Source organism: Xenopus laevis, chromosome 2S (assembly GCF_017654675.1).
Source record: "Xenopus laevis strain J_2021 chromosome 2S, Xenopus_laevis_v10.1, whole genome shotgun sequence".
NCBI classification, from domain to species: domain Eukaryota; kingdom Metazoa; phylum Chordata; class Amphibia; order Anura; family Pipidae; genus Xenopus; species Xenopus laevis.
The window spans coordinates 139,254,973-139,270,273 of NC_054374.1; the positions used below are offsets into that span (position 1 = coordinate 139,254,973).

At 40.3% G+C, this 15,301-nt stretch overlaps 1 protein-coding gene across 1 annotated transcript in view; it reads right to left on the reverse strand.

Moving 5' to 3' along the window:
- eif4b.S (eukaryotic translation initiation factor 4B S homeolog) overlaps nucleotides 1–14,894 on the reverse strand; it is a 44,431-nt gene extending 29,537 nt beyond the window's left edge. Inside the window, exons 1-5 of the mRNA XM_018250164.2 lie at nucleotides 14,767–14,894; nucleotides 5,749–5,916; nucleotides 4,168–4,376; nucleotides 3,954–4,070; nucleotides 452–506 (exon numbers count right to left, since the gene is read on the reverse strand). Coding sequence (XP_018105653.1) covers nucleotides 452–506; nucleotides 3,954–4,070; nucleotides 4,168–4,376; nucleotides 5,749–5,916; nucleotides 14,767–14,779 — 562 coding nt within the window. The 5' untranslated portion in view covers nucleotides 14,780–14,894. The remainder of the gene's footprint in view (nucleotides 1–451; nucleotides 507–3,953; nucleotides 4,071–4,167; nucleotides 4,377–5,748; nucleotides 5,917–14,766) is intronic.
- Between the last annotated feature and the right edge of the window lie 407 nt (nucleotides 14,895–15,301).

The following is a 15,301-nucleotide window of genomic DNA, read 5'->3' on the forward strand; positions in this document are numbered from 1 at the left end:
TTGGTCTAAATTAGAGTGTATATTTTCCTTCTCCTTTAAAATTAACTTTTATTGTGTATGTAGACATATTCTATATTCCATGACAGTTTGTAGTTGGCTGCATTTTTAATGCTTTATTCAACAAGCCTGAAAAATGAAGAAATCAATTTGAAAATTGTGAAAAATTGGCATTTCCAGGATATACTGCCTACAGGCTGAAAACAGACAGAAGCAATATTAAATCAGTGCAAAAATAATGCACAAGATATGCTTATGAGAAACCACTCATGGAGTGTAATTACATCTGGTTCCTGGCTTAGTCTAAAGCATAGCCTAGTGGGTCAGGCCCTCCAGTGACTATTTTTTGTGTATGTGAATCCAGGGTCATTGAGTGACAACAATGGGAGGAGGCCTTCTGTGTAAAATAAGCAAAAACAGCTCTGGAAAAAATTAACATTTTAGCAGTGCTCACCTTTATCATTTGCCTGATCAGCTATGTCCACTCTTATCCTTCTGTTCCCGAGAGACTATAAAAAAAGGAAGGGGGGGAGGAGTTATGCATGTCCAGAAAACACCAAAATGAACTTTTATACTACGTGAACTATATATAAAAAAATCATACTATCTGATAAGACATTGTCAGACATGAAACTACCCCTAGATTTTTCAGTTTAGCATAAAATATGCTTTTTATTCTCCAGTATATCAGTGGCCGTTTTTTTTACTGCAGGGCAATTTCCTGGGTTTTGTCCCTCCATGGGGCAGGTGAACAAAACAATCAAGATTATTCCAGTTCTAAGTGAAAAGTAATCACTACTGCATGAAAGTGAAGCACTGTATGTTTGTTAGGGATTGGTGCCTGTGACATTCGCATCTCAAAGCCTCTATGTCCTGTGCATGCTCATTTCCTCCTTTGGAAGCCATAATGTAAATGGACAGTGAGAATTTCAAAAGGAAAGTGTAGCGGCATGATAAGCGCTGTTAAAAATGGACATGGTGTTTTAGGACAAGAGGCAAAGGCAGATTATTAGGCAACTATTTGTAATATTTACTTTAGTTCTCTTTTAAAGTGGTTTGTCCCTGTCACAAAGAGCTCAAATGCTCATTATTACTCTGTATGTAATTACTCTAACAGGAGCATTTTTCAGGCAGTCAGACCTTTGGCACAGCCTGACTACTTTACAGCAAATATAAACGTCAGATCTGTGGTGCATTTTTTTTCTTTAAATAACACCTAAGGTTGTTTATGGGCCAGGAATCTAGCTCTACCACTGTCATTTTCAGTTAACCATTTTAGCCCATGTGGTAGATTTACTCACAGTCATGCTCCCTGTCCCTTGTAAGTTTTTTTTCTCTTATTATTTACAAGATGTTATTATAAGTGTTTTCTTTTTTTGGGGGGGGAGGGGGGAGACTTAAATTGTTTTCCACCTCTGATGTGGGGAACACCATTATAAGCTACAGCCAAGGTCACTGCTAATTTTAATTTTAGTGCGAGAACAGGTCCCACAGGAGAAACCATTTTGGGTCAGGTTTGGGTGCGGGTCAGACTGCTGGAGTACACTCCTCTTACTTTTGGCAACATTTTGCAGATGTCGGGTAGTTTGAGTTTTTCCTGACCAACACATCACTGCTTAGGTCCTCAAATTATGTAAGGCTACAATTCCTAGAATACTCGACCATCAATTTATGCACGTTTATTTCACTATGGGCTGCCCCGATGACTGGTATTTAGCAAGATTTGTGCTCAGTGTATTACAGCAATGTGTAAGTGAATGGCAACACTTCAACTGTCCAAAAACCAAATGGGCTGAGTCAGCTTGGACTCACTGCAGCTCCCATAGTATAGCACAACTGATAAGTACCCATAAGGTTACAGGGAGAGATAGATAAGAGAGAGAGATCAGTGGACTCAGCACAGTCTCTTAACTCTTAAAGCAGTCATCCAGCTTAATCAGCCTTGGTACTGTAAATGTACCTCCATGTCCTTATTAGCTTTATAAAAGGCCAGTTAATGACCTGAAACACTGCTCTGGACGATTGGTTTAAACAATCATGTAAAATACATTTGGTTCACCTTGAAAACCCTTTTTTCAGTTTGTTCACTAAAAACAAAGACTTTTTTCAATTGCTTGGCATCCTTTATTATTTACCGGTTTTAGAAAAGTAAACTTTTTTTCAGTTACTTTACATTTTGAGTTATTTAGCTTTTTGTTCAGCAGCTCTCCAGTTTGCAATTTCAGCAAACTAGTTGCTAGGGGCTAAATTACCCTAGCAACCATGCATTGGTTTGAACAAGAAACTGGAATATGAATAGTATAGAACCTGAATAGAAAGAGGAGTAATATAAAAAAGTAGCAATAACAGTACATGTGTAGCCTTACAGAGCATTTGCTTTTTAGAAGGGGTCAGTGACACCCATTTGAAAGCTGCTAAGAGACAAAAGAAAAAAGGCAAATAACTATAAAAAATAAATAATCAAGACCAATTGACAAGTTGCTTGGAATTGGCCATTCTATAACATACTAAAAAAGTTACCGTAAACCACCCCTTTAATGAAACCCAGAGATTCTGCCCAGCAGGGACAAAGATAAGAAATTTATCAATTTGTACTCTATTTAAGCAGCATATATTGTCTTTCACTTGCTGTACTGTTTTTTATTTGGATACATGTGGTGAATTCAATAAAGCACATTTGGTTAAAAGAAATGTATCAACTACATGTATCAATTTAAAATAGTTTAAAGGGTCGGCTACCCCCTCCCAGAGCTGCTTTAGGTAAAAAAAATACACTTTAATATTAGAAAAACGGTCACACATAGAAAATAGAAAGTAATTGCAAAAGGTCGTTATTTCTGGTGATCTATCGGAAAACAACTAGTTGTTTGAAGGTGAACAACCCCTTTAGGGTAGGACTCCACAAGCGTTTTCGTCGAAATCCGACGACTTGTCGCATCGTTGATCCGTCGTGACACAACTGACGGATGCGGGCGCTGCGTCTGCATCCGACAGTCGTGTCGGATCAACACTGCGAAACCATGCGACAATGCTATTATTTATCTTATTTTTGTTGCATGCGACAAGTCGCATGCGTTTTGTCGCAGTGCGTCTGATTGCAACGAAAACGCTCGTGGAGTCCTACCTTAAAGCTCCTCCTGTCTCTGGTTTTTCAGTCTGGCAGCTCAGTGACCCAGGTGCAGATTCTTGCCTGTTACAATTTGCTGCATTAGTTCATACAATTAGTTGATACATTTCTCAGCAGTATCTGTGGAATATTAGCAACTATTGTGTCAATTCTAACAGCTGCCTTGAAACTCAGGAATTCTGCTCAGCAGGGACAAAGATAACAAAGGTATCAACTTAGAACAGTTTACAGTCAGCCCAGGGCTGCTTTTTTGTCTCAGTGGGAGGCATCATCTTACATTATAGTCATTGGGGGGGGGGGGGGAATCTAAATACTATATTTTTGTATACTTATGACATGTTACAAAAACTCCTGCTTAAATCATGAAGGATGACTTTGATATACTTATTTACAAGTGGGTTACATCCTGTTTCTGTTGTTGCTACCAGTTCTCTATAAACATTTATGTTCACCATGAATAACATTGGAATAAAGCTTAGATTGTGGATACGGATAGTCATTTGCAGGGAGATTAAAAAAGTGTTGGGATAATTATCACAAGAACTGGGCCAATAAGGGAGGAACAAAGGAGGCTACACTTACGCTTAGCAAATATTAATGGTGCAGTTACCAATAGTCGCTACTAGCCAGTTAGTTTTGGCTATTTTTCAAAATAATAAATGATCTGAGAGGTTGCTATGAGTTACTTCGATGGTCAATCTGACACCTATATCAGTAAATCAGACCTACAGAATTATAACCGACATTTACTAGTCTATATGCAGTTTATAAAAACAGCAGTTATTACTACAGTTCATACTAGCAACAGCTATCTAGTTTATTAACTCACTTCCTCATTGAGGCTTAAAGCCCGTAGTAGAGAATCCAAGTCATCAAATTCTGCATATCCAAAGCCTTTTAACCTCTCTGGATTGCTCGGCTCGCAGGGTAGACGAACAGCACTTATCTAGATGTAAATTTAAAAAAATTATTGGTACACTACAAGAAAACAAAGACGTGTTATTACATGAATACTTTATTACTTGCCAATAACTCATACTCACATTAAGCCCCCTGAAGAATTTCTGGATGGATTCCTCGGTTACATCATACGGAAGGTTTCCAAGAAAAGCAGTGAAAGGAGGACTTTTGGGGAGGCGGCTTCGGTCCACATTAGGTTCACGAGCAGCTCGTGGGGCTGTAGGAAGGATGGATCGATCTATATGGGGTGCTCTGTACGCATCATCATCATTACTGTGCCAAGTGGTAGAGACTGCAAGAAAACAGACATTATCAGCAACCAGAATACACTGTACCATTTTTATATTCTATTCTGGCACCACGCAGAGAATGCCGACCAGTTTTGGTTTCCAATAAACAAAAAAGAGGCATTATGATACTAAAAAAAGATTACAAAATAGACGTTGGCCATACAGTGGAAAATCTCATTTGGTGAGGTGAGGTATTTTTCAGGTATTTTTTTATTGTTTTGGTCTTAAATACAAGCCAAAATGCTGAAAACTTGCTCAAATGACCAAGTGGTAAGACAATATTAGCCATTGTAAATCCAACGTTATGCTGGCCATAGACGCAAAGATCCGATCGTACGAATCATGCAATGATCGGACTTCCCCATCTCCCGACCTGCCATTAACCATTCCGATCAAATAAAGTAGAAAAGAACAGATCAGCTGATGTTCTGCCCCTGACAGCAATCGTACGAAAGTTATGTCCGACAAAGCTAGTGACAGTCTCCCACTGAATATCGTATGATCGGCAATACATGCAGAGATATTACCCGCAGCCGACAGAAATCTTTTAACCTGTCTGATCGACCAAACGACCGATCTCCGCCGGACGAAAAGTGTCGGGACTCTGCACACACTGTCCGAAAAACATATGAATCCTCGATTCGTACGATCTGATCTTTGCCTCTATGGCCAGCTTTACTGTAATTTCAATCTAAAACTGTTTAAGAGAAAGCACTCTCCCAAGTAAAGCTTGCCAAGCGCAGTCTTAGCAATTATTGGCCTAAAACAATTAATGGAGTATATACGGTAAACCTTTTGTCATTGTCACTAGGAAAAAGGGTTCTAAGCCAAAACTGTATTATATTTATTATTATTTATAAATGTTCATATAAACAATCCTATATAGGCAGATGCCAGTTATACATAGTGCATTTGAACATATTTATTGTTAGATTGCAGATTATACTGCATATTTTCCTATCCTATGTGATTACTAACAGACCATTTGCACTACAATTGCCTGAAAGTTTAAAAGACATTATAGCTAATTCAGTTGTGTTGATGTAAAAAAAAGCTTCATAAACGATCTAAACAATATAAATATTTATGATATTTTATAATTTGCACAGACGTCCCTTTGCTTTTCAGATAATCTCTGCCCTGCCTACCTTGTGTCCTCCAAGTTTCCCACTGGTTGACACTGGTATTTGTGCCCTGTCTAGTAGTTGTAGGACAGTAGGGCAGCCTTTCTACATTAAAATGCATTAATTCACACAACTACAAAAAGGCTTTATAAATAGTTCATTATATTTTAAATTCAGGTATAAAACCTTTTACATGTCTGTTATAAGAAGCCGTGAAGCATTGCATTAAAACAATTAAAAAACTACTCACCATCTCCTTCCAAATCATCGGTCTCATCGGCCCAGCTGACAGGTTTTGGGGCATAGGTGCTGCCTCCACCACCTCCACCTCCACCGCCTCCACCACCTCCACTGCCTCCATCGTCTGCTAGGAAATCAGTCAGTGTCAGGGTCTTCCCCTTCTTGTTCTTCTTCTTAGCTGATGGAACAAAAACAATTCCTTTATTTTTACAAGGCACACTGCAAACAAAAATGCAGAAGTCCGCGCCACGTAGTTAAGTTGGGTTGAAGAAGACCAAAGTCCATCAAGGTCAACCCTTTCAAATGAAACCAAGCGCGCTCACAGACACACCGACACCTCCATACACTCATTAAAATTAAGTAAAGGCAAAACAAACCAACCTGCTTGTCAACCCCAACTTCCTACATTCCACTACTACTACAGTGTAAGCAATTATGTTCAATTAGATGTAAAAAATAGTTTATGAAATTTGTGTGTTTGGCCAAATTCTAGGCCTTAACAGAACCAAATGTAAACAGTGAAGTGTACAACTGAAAATTAATTTTTTTTTAGGCAAAGCAATACTTTGATTCCTCCTACAATTGAATTGGCAAATCATGGTTGAGATCTGGAAGTCAGCAGAATCATTTGAGGAGGATGTATTATTTAGCTAAATCGATGGTGCAGCCCTGGTTGAAGATCTTTGCTTTTCTCCAGGTAGACACAAAATACTCAAGGTAAGGTCTTACCAGGGATTTGTATAAGTGCTTTAGCACACGGGCAGATTTAGTCACCTGGCGACTAATCCTCCCCGAATCTGCCCAGGTGCTGATGAAGGATATGTACGGTATATCCGAAACATGTTCTGTGAAATAAAGACACATTGAATTCCTGTGGTTCTCCAGAGATTATTTAAAGCCCTTAAGAAGCAGAATTATGCTTTCATCTCTTGAACGAACATCGGTTGCTAACAAGCTACTGCTGACATGGCTATAATCCAAAACACATCCAAATACTTCTCAATTCAGCAGGTCCACTCTATGCACAAAAAACTCAAAAGGGTGCCCTTGTCCTTAAAAATTCAGGAAAGGAGAATGCATCTTTAGTGCAAGCCCTGTTTATCTGGCTGCTGTTGAAGATACAAATAAAGCCAAAATTTAAAAGGTGAAACTGCAAACTTAGGCTAATGTCACAACAAGGTACTTTTCAGCTTGGGAGCACTAGAGTATTTTCATGCCAAAATGTGCTTAGCATTTCCTATGAATGGAAGCTGTGGGAATGGAAGCGGGCAAAGGGGCATAGTGCACCAGGAAATTTGTTGCCCTTGATAAAACTCCCCTTCTGTGGGTGACTAATCTCCAGTAAATATTTTTCCACAGGTGGTAATACATAAGCAGCGTTTGGTTTTTCCAAAATCACCTGAAAGTTATCTTCTTAACTGGTGGGAAAGCATTTATTTACACAGGATATTTGATGCGCAGAAAATTGTTGGAATGCATAAAAAACGATCCTGGGGGTTGCCAAATTGGGACTTTGTTTTGTTAGCCCCATATGGACAGCTAGCCTGCAGGAGGCTTTTCTTAGTAGTACACTTGCCTCAAAGAATGGAATGAAACATTAGCACTTGCTTTGAGCTAAGAGGAGTGAAAAAAGTGGCAAGTCCCTGGTTGTGATTAGCCTAAGAATAGATGTACATAGAACATATTGCCTGGTGGCGTATTTTAGTTGACGGGGAAATGCACAAAATGATCCTTCCCATTTACTAATGGTTTTAAAGGTAGATGCATAACATTGTTGGTATAGGCAAAAAATGCTGTATTAAGGTGTTTTACCATGAGGAATTGCATATGTGACCTGCTACATATAAATCAAAATGCATTGGTGCATCAATTTTGTTCTCATTCAGCAGCCAAACAGGCTTTGTGTTCCCTGTTCAATTATTGCCTTATGTTTTAGTCATGTATACTCTGTGTTTTGTGCTTGCATGATAGATAATTAGATTACCAGTGCACAGATAATCCCCCTGCATAACAAACTCCTGCTGACAAAAACGTCACCAAAAGGGGGTGGCAGGAGGGAGGAGGTTGTAGACTGTGAAACGAATTAACAACCTCACTAAGGGTAAGGCCACACGAGGAGATTCGGGGAGATTTTGTCGCCTGGCGACTAATCGCCTCGTCTTTTGCGCAACTATCTCCCCGAACTGCCTCAGCGTTTTTCCCCATAGGCTACAATGAAAAGTCGCCTGCGCTAATGCACACGAGCCAATGCGTTTTCAATAGTCGCCCAAAGTTGCCTCAGGAGGTGATTAGTCTCCAGGCGACAAAATCTCCCCGCATCTCCTCGTGTGGCCTTACCCCACTAAAGTCAAATATGGAGTAGCTTCAATTTCCCTGTTTAGCTCAAGGAATAACAAAAACTGTAGAATTGTGACTAAAATGCAACAAACAAATGCATCATAAGCCCTGTTCAATGCAGTCATGTTGAACAAGGAAATGCTGCTCCTTTAAGATACAGTCAGTCCACTGGATGATAAAGTACAAGGGGTTCACAGGAATGACCACTGGAGTTCGGAGAAAATGTTTTAGGATATTGGAAAATGAAATTTGCGAACGGAATTTACCCACTAAAAAGGCAACTCTTATGTGAAATACCCTGCAATATATCACTGCAAAATCTGGCTTTTTTTAACCAATTTTAAATAAAATGGAGAAACCTTACGTAAGGTGGCCATACACAGGCAGATTAAAGATGCCGATATTGGTCCTATAGATGGTTTGGCAGCTTATCTGCCCGTGTGTGGGGGCTTCCGATGGGTACCCCCCCAGATCAGGCAGATATCAATTGGGCAAGTTTGATTTTCCTGCGATTAAGGACTGCATCGGCTAGTTGATACGGTCCTACGACCCATCGGTGCCCATCCTATTCATTGTAATCAGATCGTTCAACTCTAAGGATCTTATAGTGTATGGCCACCTTTAGACAAAACTTAAAACAACGATTTTAACATGCAACTTTAAAGACAGAGGAAGTAAAAGACAGTCTGCCAAATCAAGTGAATTAGGGGGAAAAAAAAGAAACCATAAGATTTATGCAACGCTAGGTGCTGAGCTCTGCAGTGCCCCCATAGACAACATCAACCAAAACACCTTTGCCTTTGGTTATTGATTTTCATGTAAACAAATGTCCATTCTAGAATTTCTGCCTGGCACAACTAGGTTCTATAAAGGCACCACCAATTTAAATTTTGGGGACAGTTGGTGAAAGACTGGATGAGAAGAGTTAAATTGCTATTCTGCATACAGGTACTTCTGAAAACCACCGTGAAACATATCGCAAAAGGAAAAAAAACTTTTTTGGCATGTGCCAAATAGCCCCTGTGAGTAGAGAAAGACTAAAGTGAAACCTTAAGTTTACATCGTCTGGTTTTAGGTTTTCCTGCATTTTACACTGCTTTTCTATGGTCCCACCAATATATAATAGATTAACCTGTTATTACACCTTCTTTTTGGTCCCATTAAAAACATAAAATGGGGATTCTACTGTATCTGTTTACTTTTGAGTAATCCTCTATGTCTCTGAAAATAATTACTTAATACATAAAAAACCTACTTCTTTGCACACATGAAGGTGTGGGAATATAGCCAAGTGTCCCTTGCACAAAGCTAACATTAAGAAACAGAAAAGAGAAGAGCATGAAATTCCCTTCTGGGAGCAAGTACCTTAGGCAGTATGATTATTGATGCAGTTCATATTAAAAGTAAATTGTTGAAAATAGAAAACAAGACAAAAATAGTAAATAAAAAAAAGATAAGAACACTATGTACTAGAAGCCACATGATATAGGTGAAATAGTAGTAATGTTTTTTATGCATTCAACATTAAAGAGCCAATAACAGCAGAAAACTAAAGGGATTAGTATTAAGGGGACAAATAAATCAGACCATGCAACTGCTGGGGGTGGGGGGGGGGGGGGGGGTGGGCAGGAGGTAAAGGGAGCCAGTGGGGCATAAACTGATTAGGACACTGCAATATAGTTGTATGAATTTGTTCTTATTATAAATTAAAGGTGGGGTATGTTACCTCTGATAAAAAAAGGCAGCAAAGACTACATCTTGTGCCATAACAAGAATGGCATCTGCCTGCTGGTGCAAACACTGGATGCTTTTCAATAAGAAATGCACACACGCATTTTAGCACCAAAAGCCAAGCTTAAATGGCACCTGTTGGGCAAAAACATCATCCCCAACTAAAGGTGCTGGTTAATAGAGACTGCACTCTGGTTGAGGGTAACAGGTTTCTTTAATTGCCCCCACCGCTAGAACACTCGTGCCGGGAGCTCCCATGTCAGTCAGAGCAAATGCGTTTCCGACATCACACACACATGCGCATAGTGAGCAACCCACGGCACTCGTGTGTGTGCCCCAACATGACTGCTCTTACCGGCACTCCCGGTGCGGGTGGCCTATTGCTTGGGGGGGTCAACTTTAAAAAAAGAAAAAACTACTGCTACCCCCAACTGGAGTGCAGAGGCTCTATTAGCCCACACATGTGGCTGGGGATAACATTTGTGTCCAACAGGAGGTCTTTAAGCATAAGTGATTATTATTATTATTATTATTGTGGTGCCCCATCAGGGACTAAACCTTTCTTTCTCCCTTACAGGAACAGTAACATCAAAAAATGAAAGTGTTTTAAAGTAATACAAATATAATGCAGTGTTGCCCTGCACTGGTAAAACTGCTGTGTTTGCTTCCGAAACACTACTTTTGTTACTTATATAAATAAGCTGCTGTGTAGCAATGGGGCAGCAATTCAAGGAGAAAAGACTCAGGTTACACAGCAGATAAGCTCTGTAGAACATAATGGTGTTATCTGTTATCCACTATTTAACCTGTGCCATATAGACTTGTTTACAATTTCCACCATTGCTACACAGCAGCTTGTTTATATGAACTATAGTAGTGTTTCTGAAGCAAACTAATCAGTTTTACTAGTGCAGAGCAACAGTACATTATATTTTCATTACTTTAAAACACAATTTTTTTGATGTTACTGTTCCTTTAAATGAAATGCTACTAAAGAGCTGCTACCAGTGTTTCCCCTTATCATATGGAAGAAATCATGAAGAACCGCTTTAAACCAATAAAAGGTCAAAGAGAGACTTGCATGTACAGTAAGGAACAGTCTATAGACCTGGAGTGCCCATATTTTACTAACGCGGGGTCTACTTTTAGCAATGTTGTCCCATTATGATCTACATCTGTAATATAACTGTTAGCATTCTGTTCCATGGAAAATATTACTTAAATCTTATATTGATTGATGAGAGAATGTATATTGCTATATTTAGCAACTATGTCTTATATAGCTTTAACAGAATGAATATCTGAATGAAGAATAAAACAGAAGGGTAATTTAGACTGATTCTACTGATCCCAAGCTAAAGGTCTACTGGTAGATCCTGATCTACCTTTTAGGCACCCCTGCTATAGACTATCAGTAATAAGTAAAGTGAATACAAAGTGTCAGTATTGTTTGGCAATTCATCTAAACGGAAACAGCAAAAAAAACAAAAAACTAAAACTAAAAGACTTACTTCCATTAGACTATTTTATCCCTATGAAATCAGCTTGCTTCCAGTTACTGTGGCTGCACTAATTCAATTAATAGCACCAAATTCAAACAGAAACACAACTCAAGAGATCTTTGCCCTGTTCAATGGCCAGTACAACACAGAGAGACTCTGTAGTTACAAACCAATCAGAACAAATGCAGACCAAAGAACTGTTGCCGCACTTCCCCAAAAAAAGAAAGAAACTGGTGTTGATAAAGTTGATCATATTTAAAGCAGAACCTTGCAAAAGAGAGTGAGAAGCAACCTGGTTGTGTCCTGAGTTTAACACCCACAGGGAAATTAAGGAGTGTTGCCAACCATGGGTAGGGCGGTTTGAGTTAAAATTTGGGAATGCATTGCAAGCCTGGTCGGGTGCAGGTTAGAATGGAAAATACACTCCTCCTCTGCTCCCAAAAATTCTCAGGAGGTCATTTATTAAGATTGGGCAAATTTTTGTCCATGGGCAGTAACCCATGGCAACCAAATTGCGGCATTCACTGGTCTACTTGCAGCTGGCTTTAAAAAGCTAATCATTGATTGGTTGCTATAGATAACTGCCTGTGGGCAAATGTGCCCAGTGCTGATAAATGAGCCTCTCTGTCCTGCAATCAGAGGCAAGCAAAGATGTTGGGTGTGGAATGGGAAGGTGCTACGGCAACATTTAGTGGGTTAGCGTTGGGTTGAGTGTTTTCAACCTGCACATCACTTATAATCACCTACACCCATTAATGCTTTTGTGAATGCAAAACAAAGGACAGCAAATAAAGGACACTTCCAATAGTTGTCAGCTGCCTGCCAAGCTGAAAAACTGCTGAGTCTCACAACTATTACCCCTATATATATATATATATATATATATATACATACAAGGCTGATGGGCTAGACATTTACATACAGAGCTACAAGCACATCCAAAATGATAAGATAAAAGAACAGTAACACCAAAACATGAAAGTGTAATGAAAATATAATGTACTGTTGCCCTGGTAAAACTGGTGTGTTTGCTTCAGAAACACTACTATTGTTTATATAAATAAGCTGCTGTGTAGCAATGATGGAAATAGAAAAAATTGGCACAGGATAAATAGTGGATAACAGATAACACCATTATACAGAGCTTATCTGCTATGCATCAGTTTTACCAGCGCAGGGAAATAATGCATTACTTTAAAACAATTTCACTTTTTGATGTTACTGTTCCTTTAAAGGTTCACCTTTAAGGTAACTTAGTATGTTTATAGAATAGCCAATTCTAAGCAACTTTTCAGTTGGTTTGCATTATAGATTTATAGTTATTTGCCTTTTTCTTCTGACTCTTAGCAGCTTTCAAATCGGTGTTGCTGACCCTTTCTAAAAAGAAAATGCTCTGTAAAGCTACAAATGTAGTTAGTTATTATTCATATCACAGTCTCTTATTTATATCAATGTATGGTTGCTAGGGAATTTGCACCCAGACAACCAGATTGCTTAAAAAGCAAATTGAAGAGCGGCTGAATAAAAAGCTAAATAACTCAAAAACTTTAAATAATAATAAAAAAATAAAACTAATTGCAAATTGTTATCTCAAGGGTGAACGACCTTTTTAAGACTAAACAAAACACAGAATGTTGTTTAGCTTCCTTTAGAGCGCTTCTTGGATTATAATTGGGGAATTCCTAGTGTGTCAGAATCTGATGGGCAAGTCTGGAATGAGATTCAATATAGGCCCAGGCTTTTTAAAGGGATACTGTCATGGGAAAACATGTTTTTTTCAAAACGCTGCTCCAGCAGACTTCTACACTGAAATCCATTTTTCAAAAGAGCAAACAGATTTTTTTTAGATTTAATTTTGAAATCTGACATGGGGCTAGTCAGTTTCCCAGCTGCCCCCAGTCATGTGACTTGTGCTCTGATAAACTTCAGTCACTTTTTACTGCTGTACTGTAAGTTGGAGTGATATCTACCCCCCCCCCCCACAGCAGCCTAACAACAGAACAATGGGAAGGTAACTAGATAGCAGCTCCCTAACACAAGATAACAGCTGCCTGGTAGATCTAAGAACAACACTTAATAGTAAAAGCTAAGTCCCACTGAGACTGATTCAGTTACATTAAGTAGGAGAAATAACAGCCTGAAAGAAAGTAGTTCCAGCCAAAAGTGCAGGCACAAGTCACATGACTGGGGGCAGTTGGGAAACTGACTGAATAGAAGAGGAGTAGTAGAAAGAGGAGTAATAAAAAGTACTTATACCAATACATTTGTAGCCTTGCAGAGCATTTGGTTTTTGTTTTTTGGATGGGGTCAGTGACCCCCTTTTAAAAGCTGGAAAGAGTCAGAAGAAGCCAAATAATGTGAAGACTAAAAAAAAATGGATAACGAAGGCCAATTGAAGAGTTACTAAGAATTAGCCATTCTATAACATACTAAGTTAACTTAAAGGTGAACTACCCCTTTAAAAAATGTAACTGAAAATGTGCTCTTATCATATGTAAAACTGCTGCTTAGAATGACAGCAACATTATGCAAGAGTTTTTTTGGGTGGAGCTCCCCAGTATACAGAGGCAACGGCCTGTGGGTGGGTGTTTATCTGTAGCCCCAGCGCAGCCATATGAGCGCCTTCTCCTTACGTCACGTCTCCCCATGACAAGAGGCCGGGAGCGCGCACAGGCCATGCTGCTAATGACGTGTCTCCGGCCGCCGCGCTCACAGAGGCCTAATAGCCTGGGCCTGGCCGGCCGCCCATAATAAACAACAACACCGTCATTGAGTGCGTACAAGTCGCAGGCCATACGCTTTTGGAGGGCTTCCCCCTGCAGCTCGCCTGTGCCACGTGTTTTAGCCCTAATCCACATGGGGAAACGCTCGCAATGAGAATAGAGACCCATGAGCGCATTGATACTGAACTACAATTCCCAGGGTGCTGTGCGAGGGCTGGGTGACGATAAATGAGGCAGAAATGAACAAATGCCCCACTGTACTTCGTGGTAACAGAGCGAGCAAAACAAACAGGCCTTCCAGTGATTCTGCTGCTATACAAATAGGTATTCGACTAAGAAGCGGCCCTATATGTGCTGTTACAGTCCGACAGGGATGCTGGGATTTGTAGTTCAATAGCAGAATAACCACCCCCGCCTAATAGGGCCTTTCTTTGGGGTGAGGGTGGGACAGCGCTGCACTGTACAAAGGTCCCAGAGGCTTGAAATGCCGGCACAGTATTACAGACAAGCGAGAACAGGGCAGGGTGCGGCCTCAATTCAGCGGTGCGTCTGTGACTGCAGATGGTCGCGCGGCGGGACTGATCCGTGGGCGCGCTCCTGCTGCACGCGGTACCACAAAACACACACAAGCCGTCACGCTACCGACTCGCCACGAAACGTGAGAGATATAAGAGCGCGCAGGCACCTTACCCAGTCAGCAGCAGCCCCGACCCCGGTTCCCTCTCACACACTCACCTGAAGCAGCCATGTTGGGCCGAGTGTGAAAGAACGCGGAGACCCGGATGAGGCGATCACGTGCTCCAAGTGCTAAAGTCTTTCGGCAAAGGAAAGCAGAGCGGATCACGTGACGGGCTCACGCAGTTGGACGTCGAGGGTACAGATCGCCATGTTTCTTACGGGCAAGGATATTTTACACTCAGCAAGTAGCCCAAGGCTCGATATCTAGTTACTTATTAACACTACCAGGTTAAACAACAACTGCTCAAAGATAAGCTAAATACAGTAGCTTTTCTGCACCCAGCACTTTCTTGGCTTGGAATTGAGTTGGTGGAATGGCTGACACCTTTTTTGTGACATCTAAGTCTGATATTAGTACGGTTTTCCATATTAAAGGAAAACTATACCCCCCAAAATGAATACCTGGGCATCCATTATCAAGGGGGATTTTTTTCCCACAGAGGAGATGCCCATTCAAGCGCCTTCCCTTCCAAACGGGTGATGATAAACCCCACCTTGGCTTGTTCAGACACAAACTGCAATGGCTGCAGTG